Consider the following 21,320-nt stretch of genomic DNA (forward strand, 5'->3'; position numbering starts at 1 on the left):
AAGAATTTGAGAACACTACGCATGTCATTAAAGCTCAGAATATTTCTGGCCCTCAACATCCATTTTACATTGGATTACCTGAGTGCTCAACATAAAAATTCATGATCTTGCATATCGATTTATTTGAATGCAATTCCTTCCTATTATTAAGATAACCTCACACACAGACTACAGAATACAATTGCACATATTTTGTTGTTTAGCTAGGGAATCTGGAATCTTGGACCGTTTCCTGGTCTTCACTAACTAATTTTGTATTGGCACAGACAGCTTGTCATTTGGAAAATCTATCCTTAAATTTATTTGGTCTGTCAATGTACATCATTTTAAATGAAAATTATTGAGCAGTTACCTCCTGCAGTTTCTTTTCATAGTTGTCCTGACCGTTGGAGGTTTTTGTGGTTTGAACATGGTGGAGGATGCCATTTCTTCTGTCCGCTAATGAATTAATGTGCTAAGATATAGGGCAGAATTCTCCCAAGCACAATCCAGACATTACCTTGGCACAATCCTCTTGCCCCCTGAGCGATGCTAGGTGTACTGCTCGTAAGGCAAAATTCTGGTCCTGTTGAAATAAGCAATGTTGAAATAGTTCTTCGTTGAAACCATGCTGGTAGATGTGAGGTGATTATAGTAACTACTAGGCCACCTTCAGCCTCTCTACTTACCTGATTAAGTTGAAGAAGATATTTGGTCATATTGTTTTTTTTCCCCCTCTCCTTCGCTGTATAATAAGAGTGCACTTCGCCAGCAAATTGAATCAATTTACTATTGCAATAAGACAGAGGAAGATGACACAAAGGAACACGTGTGTTTATTGTTCTTTGAGTCCTTGAGCATTGTAGAATTGCCATTTAGGTTTTTTTAAATTACTTTGCACCATTTGTATTGCATTTCCCCATGTCAAAATCAGCTATTCCAAGCTCTACAAGGGATTGTTCACAAAATAGCTACTCCTTCTGCACTGTAGGGATTCTATGTAGGGACAAATTGGACCTTGTTACTTTAAATCCATTCTCAATTGTTCTGTATTTCACTTGCAAGCAATCAGCGAGGTTTGCTAGCTTTGTGATCTGCAATATAAAACAGATAACCCAAGTCATTTTGGAAGAATTCATACGACTCTTCATAATTGATACAGACTGGAGAAAAATTTTGAATAGATCTTTCTGCCTTGTATTTCCTCCACAACTGTCTTATCTTACAAGTGGTATGGAAAATATTCAAAAGGTGAAAATTTAATCTCCAAAAGCAAATTTGCCTTCTATTAACACCAGAGTTTAGAAAATTTTATCTGTGATCTTCTGTATTTACTCTGTGAAATGCTTTGCCTCAATAAATGGAATGATGATTTTTGTTTTCTCTCTTCCCTTCAGCATGTGCATATTCACATCCTTCCAAGAAAGAAAGGAGACTTTTCAAGAAATGATGATGTCTATGTCGAGGTATTTTTAAAACATAAATCTTGACATGCAAACACTGAAAAGCTTTTCAGTTATAACAAAGGTATATGTTGAGATTTTAGCAGCCCACAAGTGGCAGTCTAGGAGCTAGGCATCTTTTTAACTCGTTTCTCCTGACAAAGCTAAGAAATGTTCACTCCCCAGTGTCCTGTCTCCAACTGCAATATATCCAGCTAAAACAAGACTTGAAACCCTTTTTATCCTTACAAGGGCCTCCTGTAGCTAAGCTTCGCCTACTGGTTCTATTAATTCTTAACAGCATACCCCTCTCTAAACACACTGGCTGGAATTGAAACCAGCCCCCACACATACAAATATTTTTTTCCAGCATGAATCTAATTGTCATCATAGAAATCATAGAATCCCTACAGTGCAGAAGGGGGCCATTCGGCCCATCGAGTCTGCACCAATCTCTGAAAGAGCACCCTACCTAGGGCCGTGCCTCCATCCTATCCCTGTAACCCAGTAACCCCACCTAACGTTTTAGAAACTAAGAGGCAATTTAGCATGGCCAATACACCTAACCTGCACATCTTTGGACTGTGGGAGGAAACCGGAGCACCCAGAGGAAACCCACGCAGACAAGGGGAGAAAGTGCAAACTCCACACAGACAGTTACCCAAGGCTGGAATTGAAGCCGGGTCGCTGATGCTGCGAGGCAGCAGTGCTAACCACTGTGCCACTGTGCTACCCCTAGGTTTTACCCTTCCAGCCACAGGGACATTAAATTAAACACACATTAAAACTATACCTTATTTTTAATGTTTTCCAATGCAACTATAAATCCCTTAAAACAACCTTTGTTTTCCTAACATGATTACAGTTCATTCCAGGTATTGCATACTTGTTGCATATGGAATTCCTAGCTTCTTCAGTAATTTGAGTGAATTATACCAATTGCACCAAATAGAATTGTTGATTCAAAATTAATAGTGAAATGTAAACTTCTGTTTCAGACATGAATGTTTTCCAACTTGTTTTACATTTAATTTTGTCATTCTCCTGTCAGATGTTATCTTTACCAGGAGGTTATTCGGAAGTCAAGTCACTTTTGTGTAGTACATGCTCTTGTGAAATGTTATTCTGTGCAGTTGCATCACCTCATCTGTATCACGGAGCTGGCATTGAAGTTGGGACTGTTAGTGATAGCAGTATGCAATATTAAATGAATACTGCATTCAATGATTCCAACATTTTTAAAGTAGCTGCTTTTGTACAAGGCTGTTTGAAATGTTAGTTCAGGCATCATTTTCATTTAAATGCAAACCGATTCTTGACAAATAGTTTGAGGTAGACCTTGACTTTGTGTGAAATAGGTGCCAGCAAGTCATCAGCTCATTTTACATCTCTCTCACTTTTTATTTCCAAAGAGGTCAGTGGAACAAAAATCTTTGGAGATGGAATATGAGCTTCTGAATTGCTATTGCCTGTATTACACTTTTTGCACAAAGTCAACATCTATCCCATTGCATGTTGACTGTTATTTTACTGTAATTTGGAATCAGATTGGCATTAAAACAACAGTCGTTCTCCAAATGTTTCTCTTTAATATTTTAAACAGTCTGCTTGCACCCGGGACTGGCTTGAAAATTGATGGACAAAGTATTTCTGATTATCCTTTAACCTTCCAATGGTTAGTTTAAACTGGGCTAAAATATCCATAATCAAAAGATTTCTCTTGCTGGTGACTTTTAAGATTTGAGACTGATTAGGTTATCACATAAACTGTTGCTGCCCATCACGCTGTTGCACACAAACACAGAATGCCATAGGAGTTTGATGTAAAGAAGTGTGGGGATGCATTTAGGAGGTCTAATAAAATAAGGATAATAGAATATAAATGGCACAATTAGATAAGTGCTGATGAGAAAATATATCTTGATATCCATTTACACAAATATTGAAAAATGGCAGGGAAAATTGACAAGATGCTTCAAAAGTAACAAATGGCTATGCATTGCTTGGTTAATAGATAGAGGACTAGAATATAAAACCAAAGAGATTGTGATAGAACTTGAGAACCACTGGTAACACTTTAGCTGGTGTATGGTGGACTCCATACCTCAGGAAATATGTAAAGGCCTCAGAAATACAGGATACAGAGACTGGTTTACCAGGATTGAAGAGCTTCAGTTCAGCAACAGAAAAGGTTAAGAGGTGATCTAATAAAGATTATCATAATGATGAGAGGTTTTGATAGAGCAAATCAGAAAAAAAAACAATTCCTTCTGATAAGTGGATCATTAACTAAAGGTCATGGATTCAAAACCATTGGAAAATAATCTTCTGGGGAGATGCAAAGTCATTTTTTGATTCAGAAAGTTATCAGGAGCTGAAACAGACTATCTGAGTAGGTGGTGGGAACTCAGGAATTATTTTCAGAGGGAGTTGAGTCGGTCCTTGAGTACAAGAAGCTCACAGAATAATAGGATCCTTAGAGTGCAGAAGGAGGCCTTTCGGCCCATCGGGTCTGCACTGACCCTTGGAAAGAGCACCCAACTTAAGTCCATGCCTCCACCCTATCCCCGTAACCCTGTAACACCACCTGACCTTTTGGACAGCAAGGGGCAATTTAGCATGGCCAATACACCTAACCTGCACATCTTTGGACTGTGGGAGGAAACCGGGGCACCCAGAGGAAACCCACGCAGACAAGGGGAGAAAGTGCAAACTCCACACAGACAGTCACCCAAGGCCAGAATTGAACCCGGGTCCCTGGAGCTGTGAGGCAGCAGTGCTAACCACTGTGCCATCGTGCTGCCCACAGAGTTAGAGACAAAAAAAGACAGGAATGTGGGACAAAGGAAGACTGCTTTTTCAGAGAACTAGCCAAGGCATAATGGGCTGGATGGTCTCTTGCTGTGCTCTAAGATTCTGTGATTCTAATACAGGGCCACTGACCTACCATTCCATTTACTGCCTGTTTTTGATCTCAGCTTTGTTGTAAGCAAAGCACTTTGATTGTGCTAAACAGCTCAGCCTATCTCTGAGTGGCTGTTTGAAGGGCAACATCTGGAAATGTCTTTAGGAGGAGATGGTGGCATAGCGGTTGTGTCACTGGACTGGTAATCCAGAGGCCTGGGCTGATGTTCTGGCGACACAGCTTCGAATTCCACCATGGTTGTTGGAATTTAAATTAAATACATTTTTAAAATCTGACATTGGAAACCAATCTCAGTAATGGTGACCATGGAACAATAAATGATTGTAAAATGGATCTGCTTCACTAATGTCCGTCAGAGAAGGGAGATCTGCCATCTTTGCCTGGTCTGGCCTACAAATGACTCCAGACCCACAGGAATGTGATTCGTTCGAAGTTGCCCTCAAGGCAATTAGGAGTGGGCAATAAATGGTGGTCTTGCCAATATTCATGAGAGAATAAAGAAAAACAACAAAGGTTGTATTACTTTCTAAGGCAAGGATTGCTCAGAGGTGAGAAATGTGCCAAGGATAGAAGTCAACATTTAAAATCTGATGGTCTACATATGATCATAGAATCCCGACATTGCAGAAGGACACTCTCTTGCTGATGTTTGAAAGAAGGGGTTATTTAAGACCGAGATAAGGAGAATTTTTTTCTCTGAGGGTTGTGTGTCTTTAGTCTTTGTTTAAAATTATATCAGCCAAGATCTTATTGTATGGCGGAGCAAGCTTGGGAGCAGTATGGCCTACTCCATGATTCAGATGCTCATATGAGCTCTCTCTCGCAAAAAGTGGTGGAAGCAGAGTCCTTGAATATATTTTAAGGCAGAGATTGCTAGCTGCTTGATAAACAAGACGGCGAAAGGTTATAGGGTGTAGGTGGGAATGTGGATTTGAAATTACAATTAGATAAGCCATGATCTTATTAAATGGCAGAGCAGGCTCCAGGGGCCAAGATGTCTACTCCTGCTCCTAATTCATATGTTACTTGTGAAGCAAGTAAAGAGGAATGTAATAGATTATGCTGAAAGAGTTGTTAAATGAATGTGAACATGAACTAAGTGAATTACTTCTTTCCTCTTTCCAAGTATCCTTTAAGGCCTCCACAATGAAGAATGCTACATTTACCATGATGTTCCAGTTATAATCCATTCACCAATTCATGTAAAGCATAAAACAACAAAACCTTGATGTGGCCTCTTCTTAGACCTTAGCAATGGGATTTCCTGTTGTCTGTTTTACTTCAGTATGAGTGGATTGATAAACAAAGAATATTCAGTTGTTATTCACTATCCAGTCATTACTCAAGAATGTTTCTCTGCACTCTGGATTTTCTGATGGCCCTATCCATAGCTTTAAATATGGATTGTATTCAGTCGAAAATTTTCTGGAACTGCCTTTACTTTTAAAAATTGATATTATGTGAATTCTGGAAATGCTTTTGTCTTGTTACGTGCACTCAAAAAGGAGGCACTCTCTTTGGCGAAGAACGCTGTGATGGGTCAGGTTTGGCACAAACTACCTCAAGTTTCCAGAAAGTTTCTAATAAAATTATTATGGATGGAGTGCCTCCTCTTTGAGTGCACTTAAGGCAAAAGCATTTCTGGAATTCACATAATGTATCATAGAAACAGAAAATAGGAACAGCAATAGGCCATTCGGCTCTTTGAACCTGCTCTGCTATTCATTATGATCATGGCTTTCCCCCCATAACCTTTGATTCCTTTAGCTCCATGAGCTATATCTAACCCCTTCTTTCCGTTATAACGGAGGGTTTCCGTTATCTGGACCACTGGGAGCTCTTCCGGGGCAGGTGTGACCTGTATAAGATGGATGGGTTGCATCTAAACCGGAGAGGCATAAATATCCTGGCCGCGAGGTTTGCTAGTGTCACACGGGAGGGTTTAAACTAGTATGGCAGGGGGGTGGGCACGGGAGCAATAGGTCAGAAGGTGAGAGCATTGAGGGAGAACTAGGGAATAGGGACAGTGTGGCTCTGAGGCAGAGCAGACGGGGAGAAGTTGCTGAACACAGCGGGTCTGGTGGCCTGAAGTGCATATGTTTTAATGCAAGGAGCATTACGGGTAAGGCAGATGAACTTAGAGCTTGGATTACTACTTGGAACTATGATGTTGTTGCCATTACAGAGACCTGGTTGAGGGAAGGGCAGGATTGGCAGCTAAACGTTCCAGGATTTAGATGTTTCAGGCGGGATAGAGGGGGATGTAAAAGGGGAGGCGGAGTTGCACTACTTGTTCGGGAGAATATCACAGCTATACTGCGAGAGGACACCTCAGAGGGCAGTGAGGCTATATGGGTAGAGATCAGGAATAAGAAGGGTGCAGTCACAATGTTGGGGGTATACTACAGGCCTCCCAACAGCCAGCGGGAGATAGAGGAGCAGATAGGTAGACAGATTTTGGAAAAGAGTAAAAACAACAGGGTTGTGGTGATGGGAGACTTCAACTTCCCCAATATTGACTGGGACTCACTTAGTGCCAGGGGCTTAGACGGGGCGGAGTTTGTAAGGAGCATCCAGGAGGGCTTCTTAAAACAATATGTAAACAGTCCAACTCGGGAAGGGGCGGTACTGGACCTGGTATTGGGGAATGAGCCCGGCCAGGTGGTAGATGTTTCAGTAGGGGAGCATTTCGGTAACAGTGACCACAATTCAGTAAGTTTTAAAGTACTGGTGGACAAGGATAAGAGTGGTCCGAGGATGAATGTGCTAAATTGGGGGAAGGCTAATTATAACAATATTAGGCGGGAACTGAAGAACATAGATTGGGGGCGGATGTTTGAGGGCAAATCAACATCTGACATGTGGGAGGCTTTCAAGTGTCAATTGAAAGGAATACAGGACAGGCATGTTCCTGTGAGGAAGAAAGATAAATACGGCAATTTTCGGGAACCTTGGATGACGAGTGATATTGTAGGCCTCGTCAAAAAGAAAAAGGAGGCATTTGTCAGGGCTAAAAGGCTGGGAACAGACGAAGCCTGTGTGGCATATAAGGAAAGTAGGAAGGAACTTAAGCAAGGAGTCAGGAGGGCTAGAAGGGGTCACGAAAAGTCATTGGCAAATAGGGTTAAGGAAAATCCCAAGGCTTTTTACACGTACATAAAAAGCAAGAGGGTAGCCAGGGAAAGGGTTGGCCCACTGAAGGATAGGCAAGGGAATCTATGTGTAGAGCCAGAGGAAATGGGCGAGGTACTAAATGAATACTTTGCATCAGTATTCACCAAAGAGAAGGAATTGGTAGATGTTGAGTCTGGAGAAGGGGGTGTAGATAGCCTGGGTCACATTGTGATCCAAAAAGACGAGGTGTTGGGTGTCTTAAAAAATATTAGGGTAGATAAGTCCCCAGGGCCTGATGGGATCTACCCCAGAATACTGAAGGAGGCTGGAGAGGAAATTGCTGAGGCCTTGACAGAAATCTTTGGATCCTCGCTGTCTTCAGGGGATGTCCCGGAGGACTGGAGATTAGCCAATGTTGTTCCTCTGTTTAAGAAGGGTAGCAAGGATAATCCCGGGAACTACAGGCCGGTGAGCCTTACTTCAGTGGTAGGGAAATTACTGGAGAGAATTCTTCGAGACAGGATCTACTCCCATTTGGAAGCAAATGGACGTATTAGTGAGAGGCAGCACGGTTTTGTGAAGGGGAGGTCGTGTCTCACTAACTTGATAGAGTTTTTCGAGGAGGTCACTAAGATGATTGATGCAGGTAGGGCAGTAGATGTTGTCTATATGGACTTCAGTAAGGCCTTTGACAAGGTCCCTCATGGTAGACTAGTACAAAAGGTGAAGTCACACGGGATCAGGGGTGAACTGGCAAGGTGGATACAGAACTGGCTAGGCCATAGAAGGCAGAGGGTAGCAATGGAGGGATGCTTTTCTAATTGGAGGGCTGTGACCAGTGGTGTTCCACAGGGATCAGTGCTGGGACCTTTGCTGTTTGTAGTATATATAAATGATTTGGAGGAAAATGTAACTGGTCTGATTAGTAAGTTTGCAGACGACACAAAGGTTGGTGGAATTGCGGATAGCGATGAGGACTGTCTGAGGATACAGCAGGATTTAGATTGTCTGGAGACTTGGGCGGAGAGATGGCAGATGGAGTTTAATCCGGACAAATGTGAGGTAATGCATTTTGTAAGGGCTAATGCAGGTAGGGAATATACAGTGAATGGTAGAACCCTCAAGAGTATTGAAAGTCAAAGAGATCTAGGAGTACAGGTCCACAGGTCATTGAAAGGGGCAACACAGGTGGAGAAGGTAGTCAAGAAGGCATACGGCATGCTTGCCTTCATTGGCCGGGGCATTGAGTATAAGAATTGGCAAGTCATGTTGCAGCTGTATAGAACCTTAGTTAGGCCACACTTGGAGTATAGTGTTCAATTCTGGTCGCCACACTACCAGAAGGATGTGGAGGCTTTAGAGAGGGTGCAGAAGAGATTTACCAGAATGTTGCCTGGTATGGAGGGCATAAGCTATGAGGAGCGATTGAATAAACTCGGTTTGTTCTCACTGGAACGAAGGAGGTTGAGGGGCGACCTGATAGAGGTATACAAAATTATGAGGGGCATAGACAGAGTGGATAGTCAGAGGCTTTTCCCCAGGGTAGAGGGGTCAATTACTAGGGGGCATAGGTTTAAGGTGAGAGGGGCAAGGTTTAGAGTAGATGTACGAGGCAGGTTTTTTACGCAGAGGGTAGTGGGTGCCTGGAACTCACTACCGGAGGAGGTAGTGGAAGCAGGGACGATAGGGACATTTAAGGGGCATCTTGACAAATATATGAATAGGATGGGAATAGAAGGATACGGACCCAGGAAGTGTAGAAGATTGTAGTTTAGTCGGGCAGTATGGTCGGCACGGGCTTGGAGGGCCGAAGGGCCTGTTCCTGTGCTGTACATTTCTTTGTTCTTTGTTCTTTGTTCTTTGTTCTTGAAAACAAACAGGGCTGGAATCTCCGATTTTGAGGCTATGTCCAGAGCATGTGTCTATCTTACGACAAAAAGTCAGCGGTAAAGCCCCCTGCAGATACGGACAGAGAATTGCCGGGTCCGTGGCTGCCCATGTACACAGCGGCGACATGCAGCTGTCACGCTGTACAACATGCACCAGCCATGCGCGGACCCGGCCTGCCAGATAGTGCCCCCCTGTAACCCCCCTCGCCACCCCCAGACCACCCCTCACCAGTCCCTCCAGCCCTGCACCGAAAACCCCCCGGCCAGCAGAACGCCCCCCCCCCCCCCCCCCGACTGTGGCGGTGCTGGACACAGCCTGCAGCCGCCACGCAAGATTCCCGAAAACTGAGTACACATGTCACACGCCGTCGGGAAGTTGGCCCATCGGGGGCGGAGCAGAGGGGAGGGCTTCAGGTGATGTCCTGAGATGATAATAATCTTTATTATTATTGTCACAAGTAGGCTTACATTAACACTGCAATGAAGTTGCTGTGAAAATCTCCTAGTCGCCACACTCCAACGCCTGTTCGGGTACACTGAGGGAGAATTCAAAATGTCCAATTCACCTAACAGCACGTCTTTCGGGACTTGTGGGAGGAAACCGGAGCACCAGGAGGGAAGCCACGCAGACACGGGGAGAACGTGCAGACTCCACACACACAGTGACCCAAGGCGGGAATCGAACCTGGGACCCTGGCGCTATGTAGCCAGTTCTAACCACTGTGCTACTGTGCCTCCCAACCGTATGCGATTATGCCATTTTTGAGGGGATGGAGCATCCGATTTCTGCATCAAAACGGATTCTCCGGCCAATCATCAATTGCGATTTTGGCGTCGGCAATCGGAGAATCCAGCCCACACTGTTTTGGCTTTAACTGCTTTTTGTGGGAGAAAATTCCACAAGTTACCACTCTCTGGGTGAAGACATTACTAGTCATCTCAGTGCCAAATGGTTTACCCCATATCCTGAGATTGTGACTCCTGGGTCAGGATTCCGTGCCATTGGGAACACCGTTCCTGCACCTATACTGTCTAGCCCTGTTAGAATTTTAGAGGTTTCTATGGGGTACCCCTCATTCTCCTAAACACCAGTGAATATAATCATAACTAACTCAATCTCTCCTCATACATCAGTCCCATTCTCCCAGGTAAACCTTCGCTGCACTCCCTCTCTAGTAAGAATATCCTTCCTCAGAAAAGAAGAGCAAAACTGCACACAATATTCCAGGTGTGGTCTCATCAAGGCCTTGTAAAATTGCAGCAAAGCTCCCTGCTCCTGTACTCTAATCCTCTCGCTATAAAGGCCAACATATAATTTGCCTTCTTTACCGCCTGCTGCACCTGTGTGTTTACTTTCAGCGACTGGTGTACAAGGACATCTCAGTCTCGTTTCACATTCCCCTCCCTCAATCTATAGCCATTCAGATAATAATCTGCCCTCCTATTTTTGCTACCAAAATGGATAACTTCACATTTATCCACATTATATTACACCTGCTATGCATTTGCCCACTCGCTCAACTATCTATACCAATTATCTTTGGACTTGCCAAAAACCCAATTCCAGACTTAATTTCTTTGAACTTGAAACTGAACAAAAGCAAGCTACAGAAACTAATTAATCCGAAGTAGGCATGAATGACCACTATCCATCTTCCATGTGTATCAATATATTCTAGCACCAATCATTCGGCATTGATAATATTAAAGTGTTGATCATGTGATTGAAACTATCTTCAGATATGAAATCTTTTTATTCCAAAACACAGAGAGAAATCAACCAGTCTAAAACAACTGCAGAGACAGGAGCAAATAAGGCAGTCACATATTTGTCTTTCAAAACCTGGAGACTGCAATATCTTGAAAATGAACATGCTGGGAGACTTTAAGTCCACCAGTACAGTAACCTGAATTCCTGCTAAAGAGACAACAGGTTTTTAACTTTGTGAATTGTTGAACAATCCATCTCTTCAAAGGAATCCCTCAGTAGTCCTATTGTACAACTCTAGGTGTTGAATTCACCTAGACTACCCTTTCAGAATGAAATGCCATCTTCCATGGTCTGCAACAAAAACGTGTGCTACAGACTGTCCCTTTGTTTGTAATTGACAAAAATGCTCCATCCTCTTTAACTGTATTTTTCACGAGAGAGGTGCTGTATGTTCATAAATTCATAAGATATAGGAGCTATTTGGCCCATCGAGTCTGCTCCGCCATTCGGTCATGGCTGATATTATCCTGACCTTGACTCCAACATCCTGCCAATTCTCAAAATCCTGAACCCATTGCCAATGAAAAATCTATCTGACTCCTCCTTAAATTACTGTCCCAGCATCCACCTCACTCTGGGGTAATGCATTCCACATATATGTGTGCATATGTGTGTATGTACACAAGTGACATAACATTAGACTTTGGGGGTAAATGCTTGAATAAATAATCTTCTTTATTTAAACTCACAAAAGTTTGCTCCTGGTTATCCCAAATGACCCCACATTTCGAGGCTGAGAAAAAACACATCTTTCTTTTCAAAAACACACTGATTACAGACAGTAATGGAAAGGAATTGGGATTTCAGTTCTCTCCATAACAGCTGTTTGTGTTCTGGTCTGGACCACAGCATTTGGCTCCACTCAAGTCTTATTGCTGCAAAAACAGAATCCGAAGAGAAGCAGCTTCCTTTGTTGTCTGTTTTTTTTAAAAAAAGTCCTTAGCAGCTTTGCCATTAATATCAGAGATTGAAACTTGTTACTATGGAAACTCATGAGGTCAGATGAATGTCTGAGGTCTCCAAATTCTTCCGCATTAGATTATATTTTGTGTAATTGTGCGTGACCAGTGGCAGTCTGCCCTGCATTGTTTTTAAACCTTGGGGGGAGGGGGGGGGGCTAAATGTATATTGTGGGATGTCCCATTGGATAGTGAAAGGTTTTCAAGCTCAGAACTAGATTGAGTAAATGCAGACTCAGTGCAAATGCCCTGGGCTATGGTAGGGAATACAATGGTAGAGATGCCGAAGTGAGATCAATAGTGGAACAAAGGGCATACTCTTTGCATTAACAGACATCAGCTATGTGTGAAGAAAGCAAATGGGCTGTAAATGGGAATTTCTGTTGGTATTGAGCTTGAGTATTTGTGGGAATGCACTTTTCCCCAACCAGAATTGGCATAATTTCTGATTGCGATAAGGAGGCTGTATAGTATGGTAAGGTAAGTTATAGTACATCATTCAAGCCCCAGTAATCAATAGCTGAGAAAGTCTGGTAATAATTTGGAGTATCACGAACCAGGTTATTTATTACCTTTCTACCTACTTCTGTCACTCAGATATTCAGTTTTTCTCATGTGCTATTTTGTAGAATTTTATTTAAAAAATAATAAATAATTGAACTATGTAATATATATTATAATAATGAACAAATGCATGGCAGTAAGTCTGAGGGCATAACTCAGGGTTGGGCTTTTGCTGAATTGTAAAACACTCTTGTGGTTTTTATTATCATTACAAGTACCTGAATGAATTATTGCATTGTCAGCCCTCTGCTATCTAGATGTTATCAGCATATAAAACTAATGCAAGACCATGTGTTGATGCTGTGATTCTTAACAAGGGCACCTCATTTTAAAATTTGCAGCCAATGTCTTGGGTGGGTGAACAAAACATTGATTGCACAGTGTCATCTCTACCAGATTGTAGCAAAGTACTAATGTTCTGCAAGTTTTTTTGAAATTACTGTCATGATTTATAAAGACAAATAGGCAGCCATGCGGCATCATGCAAACTGTGTTTTATGGCAGAGCTGGGAACAGGAAGAATTGAAACTTGACTAAAAAACAAGTGCTGTATGAAAAATGTGCTGTCAATGTGATAATAATGATTGTGCATTTGAGTTATAGACCTGTAAGGCAACAGGGTTAACCAGGTTCAGTGGCTGACTTTTTAAAGTTGCCTGCTAACGGTGGTACTAAATCTGGCAGTAAATCTGCCCAAGATATTACATTGGTACAAAGGCATAATCTTCATTCCTGCTAATGTGATGATAATAATTACAACAAAATTCTGAACCAAGCTTTAGTCGGGTAGTTTCATACTCAAAAACTAAAAATAAGCACTTCATCAGAGGGTTATTCATTACCACCAGTGACAATGTGGGGTAATTAGCATCAGAGCAGAAATAATCTCCCATTCGGCAGGAAAGCTTGTGTTTCGAGATGTGCTGACTCACAGTGGGTTATTTCAAACCAAGCAAAGAGCCTCAATCCCAAGTAACTAAATGACCTTCTGAGAGAATATGACAATGGAAATGAATGTTTTCTCTTCAACAAGGTGGAATGAGATTGAGTGGATGGTAGGAACCATCTCAGGGTCAGGGAAAAGGGCAATTTGGGTGAATACCTTGATCAAGTTTGAAACCCTGACTAGAATTGTGTGGGTCGACTGGTTCTCGTCCTGTAGAGGAATTTGGAATGCAATGGAAGCTGGCTGCAGAATTAATCCAGGTACAAAAAGCGCTGCTTAATATATCTGATACTCACGTGGAAAAAAATAATTTGTGTTGATAATGGTTGAATTGAAATACCTGTACTTATTCCAATTGCATTATAGCTATAGTTCAAAAGACAGATTGCTGGTGATCACGTGATGAACCACATGACCATATAATCTTGCTTTGAATATAAACAAAGCAACCTGGCTGTAAGGTCCATGCATAATTGCTGAGAAAGTTCACTCTGCAATCTTCTCAGTTCAGTGTACACTTTTGTTGCCCTGACCTGACTCCCACTGATAAAGACATCTCAGTCATGTTATTCTGAAGGAAAGTTAACGATGCATGCTTTTCTTCAAACGTTTTGATTCATGGGATGGTGGGGGGTTGCTAGGGAGGAATTAGATACTTTTTGACTCCTATTCTTTTTCTTCTCCTGTTTCCTGAACTATCTTTACAACCTTAGCCTTGGGAGGGCATTCTAGTTGTCCTTTGATGTACCGTCAATTACCACGCGACGGGAATGGTGGAATAATCGAGGCTTTATTGAACAAGAAGTTGTGCCTCCTGTAGCTGGAACCAGAATGGCTGCAGCACAGGAGAGCACACACTTTTATACGCCGCCTGCTGGGCAGAGCCAGCAGACAGGAATTTACTGTCGTACCTGTAATATGCGGGCAGTGCCGTAGTACATACAATATACTGCTGTTAAAAATGTCTGGCGGGGGTGACAGAAACAGTATAAATTAAGTCTGTTGGGGGCTTTGACCCTCCGCCACGATCGCCTCAGTCCTGGTGGTGATGTGGGCACTAACCTGGTCACCTGCGACTGTGCTTACTGGTCATCCTGTGTGTCAATCACTGCCTGTCTGCACTCCATTATATACATAGATGTATATTATGACACCGAACAGAGTGAAGATGCTGTGCAGGGCTTTAATTACCGTGGCAGAAGTCGTGTCGGGGCATGGGATGGCGAAGGGGAACCGGGAGTACTCATCAAAAACGTTGAGGAAGCACACGTTGCGGTCAGTGGAAGGGAGGGGCTCTTTGAAGTCCATGCTGAGGCGTTCAAAGGGACGGGAGGCCTTCACCAGGTGTGCTCTATTTGGCCGGTAGAAGTGCGGCTTGCACTCTGCGCTGACTTGGCGGTCTCTGGTAACGTCCTGACCTCCTCAATGGAGTAGGGCAGGTTGCGGGCCTTGACAAATTGGAAGAACCGGGTGACCCCCGGATGGCAGAGGTCATAATGGAGAGCCCGGAGTCAGTCCACCTGTGCGCTGGCACATGTACCGCGGGATAGGGCATCAAGGGGCTCATTGAGCTTCCCGGGGCGATACAAGATCTCATAGTTATAGGTGGAGAGCTCGATCCTCCACTTCACGATCTTGTCATTTTTGATCTTGCCCCGTTGTGTATTTTTAAACATAAAGACGACCGACCGTTGGTCAGTGAGGAGAGTGAATCTCCTGCCGGCCAGGTAATGCCTCCAACGCTGCACAGCTTCCACCATGGCTTGGGCCTCCTTCTCGACAGAGGAGTGCCGAATTCGGAGGCATGGAGGGTGCGGGAAAAGAAAGCCATGGGCCTGCGCGCCTGTTTGAGGGTGGCGGCCAGAGCCACGTCCGATGCGGCCAGAGCCACTTGGAAGGGGAGGGACGCGTTGACCGCGTGCATCGTGGCCTTGGCGATTTCCGCCTTGATGTGGTTGAAGGCCTGGCGGGCCTCAGCTGTCAGGGGAAAAACTGTGAACGTGATGAATGGGCGTGCCTTGTCCGCATAATTAGGGACCCACTGGGCGTGATATGAGAAAAACCCCACGCAACGTTTCAGGGCCTTGGGGCAGTGGGGGAGAGGGAGTTCCAGGAAGGGGCGCATGCAGTCGGAGCCAGGCCCTAGGACTCCATTTTACATTACATAGCCAAGGATGGCTAAGCAGTTCGTGCGGAACACGCATTTCTCCTTACTGTAGGTGAGGTTAAGGAGTTTGGCGGTATGGAGGAATTTTTGGAGGTTTGCATCGTGGTCCTGCTGATCGTGGCCGCAGATGGTGACGTTATCTAGGTACGGGAAGGTGGTCCGCAGCCCATACTGGTCAACCATTTGGTCCATCCCTCGCTGGAATACCAAGACCCCATTGGTGACGCCGAAGGGAACCCGAAGGAAGTGATAGAGGCAGCCATCTGCTCCAAATGCTGTGTATTGGCGGTCCACCGGGCGGATGGGGAGCTGGTGATAGGCGGACATCATGTCTACTGTGGAAAAGACTCAATACTGCGCAATCTGATTGACCATGTCAGATATGCTTGGGAGGGTTATGTGTCGAGCTGCGTGTACCCATTGATGGTCTGACTGTAGTCAATGACCATCCTGTGCTTCTCCCAGTTTTCACTACCACTACTTGAGCTCTCCAGGGGCTGTTGCTGGCATCAATTATCCCCTCCCGCAGCAGCCATTGGACCTCCGACCTGATGAAGGTCCTGTCCTGGGCACCGTACCGTCTGCTCCTGGTGGCGATGGGTTTGCAGTCCGGGGTGAGGTTCGCAAACAGGGAAGGTGGATCGACCTTAAGAGTCGTGAGGCCGCAGACGGTGAGCGGGGGGGGGCAAGGGTCCGCCGAATTTCAAAGCCAGGCTTTGGAGATGACACTGAAAATCCAGGCCAAACAACAAGGAAGCGCAGAGGTGGGGGAGGAGTAGAACCGGAAGTTGCTGAACTCTACGCCCTGAACGGTGAAGGTCACGATACAGTACCCCCGGAGTTCAACGGAATGGGATCTGGAGGCCAGGGAGATTTTCTGGGTGACGGGGTGTACCGGGCGGGAGCAGCGCCTTACCGTAGTGGGGTGGATGAAACTCTCTGTGCTCCCGGAGTCAAAGAGGCAGGTCGTCTCGTGCCTGTTGATCTTCACCGTCGTCGTAGCGGTCGTGAGGTTGCGGGGCCGAGACTGATCCAGGGTGTTGGAGGTGAGCTGCAGAAGATGCTGGGAGGTCCCGGGCTGATCAGCGGTGGCGGAGGTAGCAGTAGGCGGCGAACGGCCAGACGAGCAGTGGTCCTGAGGCGCGGTCCAAAATGGCACCAAAGATGGCGCCCCCCCCCCTGGGTGCACATGGCGGGTGACATGAAAGATGGCGCCCACGGGCCGCACGTGGCTTGCGGTGGGGAAGATAGTGGTGCCCACGGACCGCACGTGGCTTGTGGAGGGGAAGATGGCGGCGCCCCTGGGTCGCACGTGAGGGGTGTAGAAATGCCGGGCCTGGAAACAGCGGCGACCGACCGGGCCTGGGAAATGGAAACAAAGTGCCCTTTCTTCCCACACCAGTTGCAGGTCGCGCTCCGCGCCGAGCAGCGCTGCCTGGGGTGTTTGCTTTGTCCACAAAAATGACACTTGCTGCCCCCCAGAGTTGACTGGCTGCCGCGCGGCGCAAGCTAGCGGTGAGCTGGAGTCAGCAGCTGGTGGGGCCCATGATGCTCATGAGGGTGCCGCGCGGTCGGGGGTGTAGGGCGGCAGGTTACGGGAGGCCACTTCTAATGAATTAGCAAGCTGCTTAGTCCCCACGAGATCGAGCGTACCCTCTTTCAATAGTCGCTGGCGGACTTACGTAGACTTCATGCCCATGACATAAGCGTCTCTAATTAAAATTTCGGTGTGTTGGATTGCCAAAACTGCCTGGCAGCCACAGTTCCTACCGAGGATCTGTAGGGCCCGTAAGAAATCATACAGAGTCTCCCCGGGGAGTTGCTGTCTCGTGGCCAGGGGGTGCCTGGCGTACACTTGATTTACCGGTTTAACGTAATGTCCCTTCAGGAGATTCATCGCATCGGAGTAGGTGGGTGCATCCCGGATGAGGGGAAAAATGTCAGGGCTCACCCATAAGTAGAGGACTTGGAGCTTGTGTGAGTCCGAGGGTTCTTCAGTGGCTGCTCTGAGGTAGCCTTCAAAGCAGGCTAGCCAGTGGTCGAAGGTGGACGTGGTGTTGGCTGCATGAGGGCTCAGCTGCAGGCAATTAGGCTTGATTAGGAGATCCATCTTTTAAAATCTTGTTCAATAAATTGATGTACCGTCAGTTACCACGAGACGAGAATGGTGGAACAATCGAGTCTTTATTGAACAAGATGTTGTGCCTCCTGTAGCTGGAACCAGAAAGGAAGCAGCGCAGGAGAACATACACTTTTATACGCCGCCTGCTGGGCGGAGCCAGCAGGCAGGGATTTACCGTCGTACCTGTAATATACGGGCAGTGCCGTAGTACATACATTATACCACTAGTGGTGTTTACCACATCCTTTAATTACTGCCCAAGTGTACAGTTGGTTGTAAATGGTAAAATGTGACTCCCAATATATAATGCATGTGATAGCCCTCATGTGGACCACAAGGGATCACCACTCATTGATCTCCCAGTGACGTTCGTGGAATACGAATTCCCATGGTAACCGCCAAGGCCTGGCAGTCGTTATTGAGCCCTTTTCAATACCATCCCAGATCAGGATCTGGAGTTAGTCCTAGGCTGAGACACTAGTGCCGTATGCAGTATTGAGTTAAAATAAATTTTGTTTAACGTTTACATTTGTGACTCCTGGAGTACTACACTGATGATGAGGAGCAAGAATGAGATTCTGGCAAGCCCTGTTTTTAAAAAAAAAAAAGACACCTCCGGTAAGAAGTAGATGAATGAAACCCGCAAAAACAGTCATTCGGGAAATTCAAGCCGTATGATGCAGGCGTGGCGGATTGGCCCTAGTACATCAAAGAATCCTCTATTTTTTTCTGTGCGAATGGTATAGAAGGTGATGACTGACAGAAAGTAATCCTTTTGACTGCCTTTGGAGCTCAGATGTTCGGCATCATTAAGAGCCTGACTTGCCCAGTGGCCCCGGATTCAAAACCCTTTACTGAGCTGGTTGACATAGTGGCAAACCACTACGAACCAAGACCATTGGTTAATACAGCTGGACGAATCCCTGGAGAACCTTTAACAGTGTTCCTGACCAGGCTCAGGAAACTGGCTGAGCACTGTTGCTATAGGACATCCCTGCCAGAGATGCTATGGGACCTGCTGGTATGTGGGATAAACAGCATTGTGACGCAGAAAAAACTGCTTACAGAAACCACCCTTCATCTTAAAAGAGCTATGGAATTGGTGCTGTCCCTGGAAAATGCTTAAAAAGGAGCCCAGGAACTCGTTCAATCGACTGCAGCAGGCTCAGTGTCGGACGTCCCCCATATCGGCAAACCAGGTCCCGTGTCGGACATCCCCCATATCGGTAAACCAGGTCCCTTGTAGACAGCATCTTCACGTCCCGCCCACCACCTGTTTACTATTCAGCCACGGCACACAGAGGCACGGGCCAATGGACGTGAAATGTTAGAGAAGCTTCCGCAGAAGAGTTTGGGGAAAGTGCTGACCTGCGGCTGAAGGGTACACCCAAGGCAAGGTTGCAAGAATCGTCAGTATGTGTACCGCCCAGGCTGCAAGCCAAAGCGTCCTCAGGACCGGACCCTGCAATTCCACTAGCCTGAACAGGACAAGCTAATGCAGTTGAACTGCATCACCACCCCCAAAGTTGCCCTATTAAAATTAAACTCTGGGTTAATGGTCACCCCTTGGAAATGGAAGTGGACATGAGAGCCACTGTCTCCATTATCGGGGAACAGATCTTCACGTGCCTCAGAGCCAGTGTCATGCCCCTGTGCCTGCGGGACACCAGGGCCTGATGGCCACATACACAGGGGAGCCTCTAGGAATCGTAGGAACCATCGTGGCCCAGGTCACCCATGGGCAGCAGATGGTCTGACTTCCCCTAATAGTCATGCAAGGACCAGGACCCAGTCTTCTGGACAGATACTGGTTACAAAAAGTCTAATTGGACTGGCAGCAGTTCTTCAGGATGCAGGAAACATCCCAAGGTGTTTCAGGAGGGCATTGGCAATATGAAGGAAGCAAGGGCAGAGTTCTACATGGACTTGGATGCCTTACCTAAATATTTCAGGGAACGACTGGCCCCCTATGCCTTGCTCACTAATTTGGGCATCTGGAGCACCTTGGCATAATACGCCCGGTACACTTTGCTGTGCCAGGTGTTCCAGTACTAAAACCCGACACATCAATCCACCTTTGCGGATACTATACATTGACTGTCAATAGAGCCTCCCGCTTTGACCAGCACCCCAGGCTGCGTATCAAAGATCTCTACGCATAGCTGGCTGTAGGCGTCAAGTTTACCAAGCTGGACATGAGGCTTGCAAACCTCCAGCTGTGACGAATGTGATATAAAATAGTTACTTTAGAGATATTAGTTAATGTAATGTAGAAATAAGCCACTTTGATTCTGGCAGATAGAGACAAAGGGATTTGAGACCGCATGGAAAAAGCAGGAAGAGGTGTGTCTATGAGAGTGATGCTGCATTGATAGGGGCCAGAGAAAGGGATTGGAAGTGAGCCAATCAGAATAGATCAAACAGGTCAGGAGGGATATAGGCTGACCTATGGTCGTCGAGTATGTGAAACTTGATACCATTTGAATTGATTTGCAGAGATCCCTTTGTCTCTTTGTTCATTCGCTTTCTGGGATGTAGGAGACTGGATGTCTCTTATGTTTCTGTGAGATGAATTAAGCTTGCAAGCTAAATAAAATAACTTCTTTTTACATGCAAATCCATCTCGACTTTTATTGAGGCCAGACTGACGGAGAAAGAAATTTGGGAATCAACAGCTGGAGCTTGTTCTATCCATTGACTCTATCTACACCTTCCGCTGCCTGGGGAAAGTGGACAGCATAATCAAAGACCCCTCCCACCCGGCTTACTCACCCTTCCAACTTCTTCCATCGGGCAGGAGATACAAAAGTCTGAGAACACGCACGAACAGATTCAAAAACAGCTTCTTCCTTGCTGTTACCAGACTCCTAAACGACCCTCATATAGACTGACCTGATTAATACTACACTCCTGTATGCTTCGCCTGATGCCGGTATCTATGTATTTACATTGTGTACCTTGTGTTGCCCTCAATTATGTATTTTCTTTTTCTTTTCTTTTATTTTCATGTACTGAATGATCTGTTTGAGCTGCTCGCAGAAAAATACTTTTCACTGTACCTCGGTACACGTGACAATAAACAAATCCAAATCTACCATTCAGGAAGTTCATCATCATCAACACCCATAAGGGGTTGTACAAGTACACATGCCAGTCTCATTGGCCTGCATTATTTTTCAGCACGTGTAATGAAAAATATACTTCAAGGGCTGTCTAGGGGGGCAGTGTACCTAGCCAATGTGTTAATCATAGAGGTCACCCACAAAGAACACCTGTCAAACTTGGAGGAAGTCCTGCGATGATTCTCAGAGGCAGGCGTCTGCTTCAAATGTGCATTTCAGGCGGGTGACGTAATATACCTCGGTAACCTTCATCGGCAAGGATAGTCTGCATTTTGTAGAGGACTAAGTGAAGGCCATAAAAGGGGCATTGACCCCACAG

General features: G+C 45.4%; 1 protein-coding gene across 4 annotated transcripts in view; it reads left to right on the forward strand.

Moving 5' to 3' along the window:
• The window catches only part of LOC140388348 (bis(5'-adenosyl)-triphosphatase-like), a 1,872,387-nt gene that overhangs the window by 1,415,956 nt on the left and 435,111 nt on the right, over window positions 1–21,320 (forward strand). For all 4 annotated transcript variants that reach the window (XM_072472372.1, XM_072472370.1, XM_072472371.1 and 1 more), the window contains one exon: window positions 1,377–1,445. In XM_072472372.1, the coding sequence (XP_072328473.1) occupies window positions 1,377–1,445 (69 nt within the window). The remainder of the gene's footprint in view (window positions 1–1,376; window positions 1,446–21,320) is intronic.

The sequence above is a fragment of the Scyliorhinus torazame genome, chromosome 13, assembly GCF_047496885.1.
Source record: "Scyliorhinus torazame isolate Kashiwa2021f chromosome 13, sScyTor2.1, whole genome shotgun sequence".
Classification (NCBI taxonomy): Eukaryota; Metazoa; Chordata; class Chondrichthyes; order Carcharhiniformes; family Scyliorhinidae; genus Scyliorhinus; species Scyliorhinus torazame.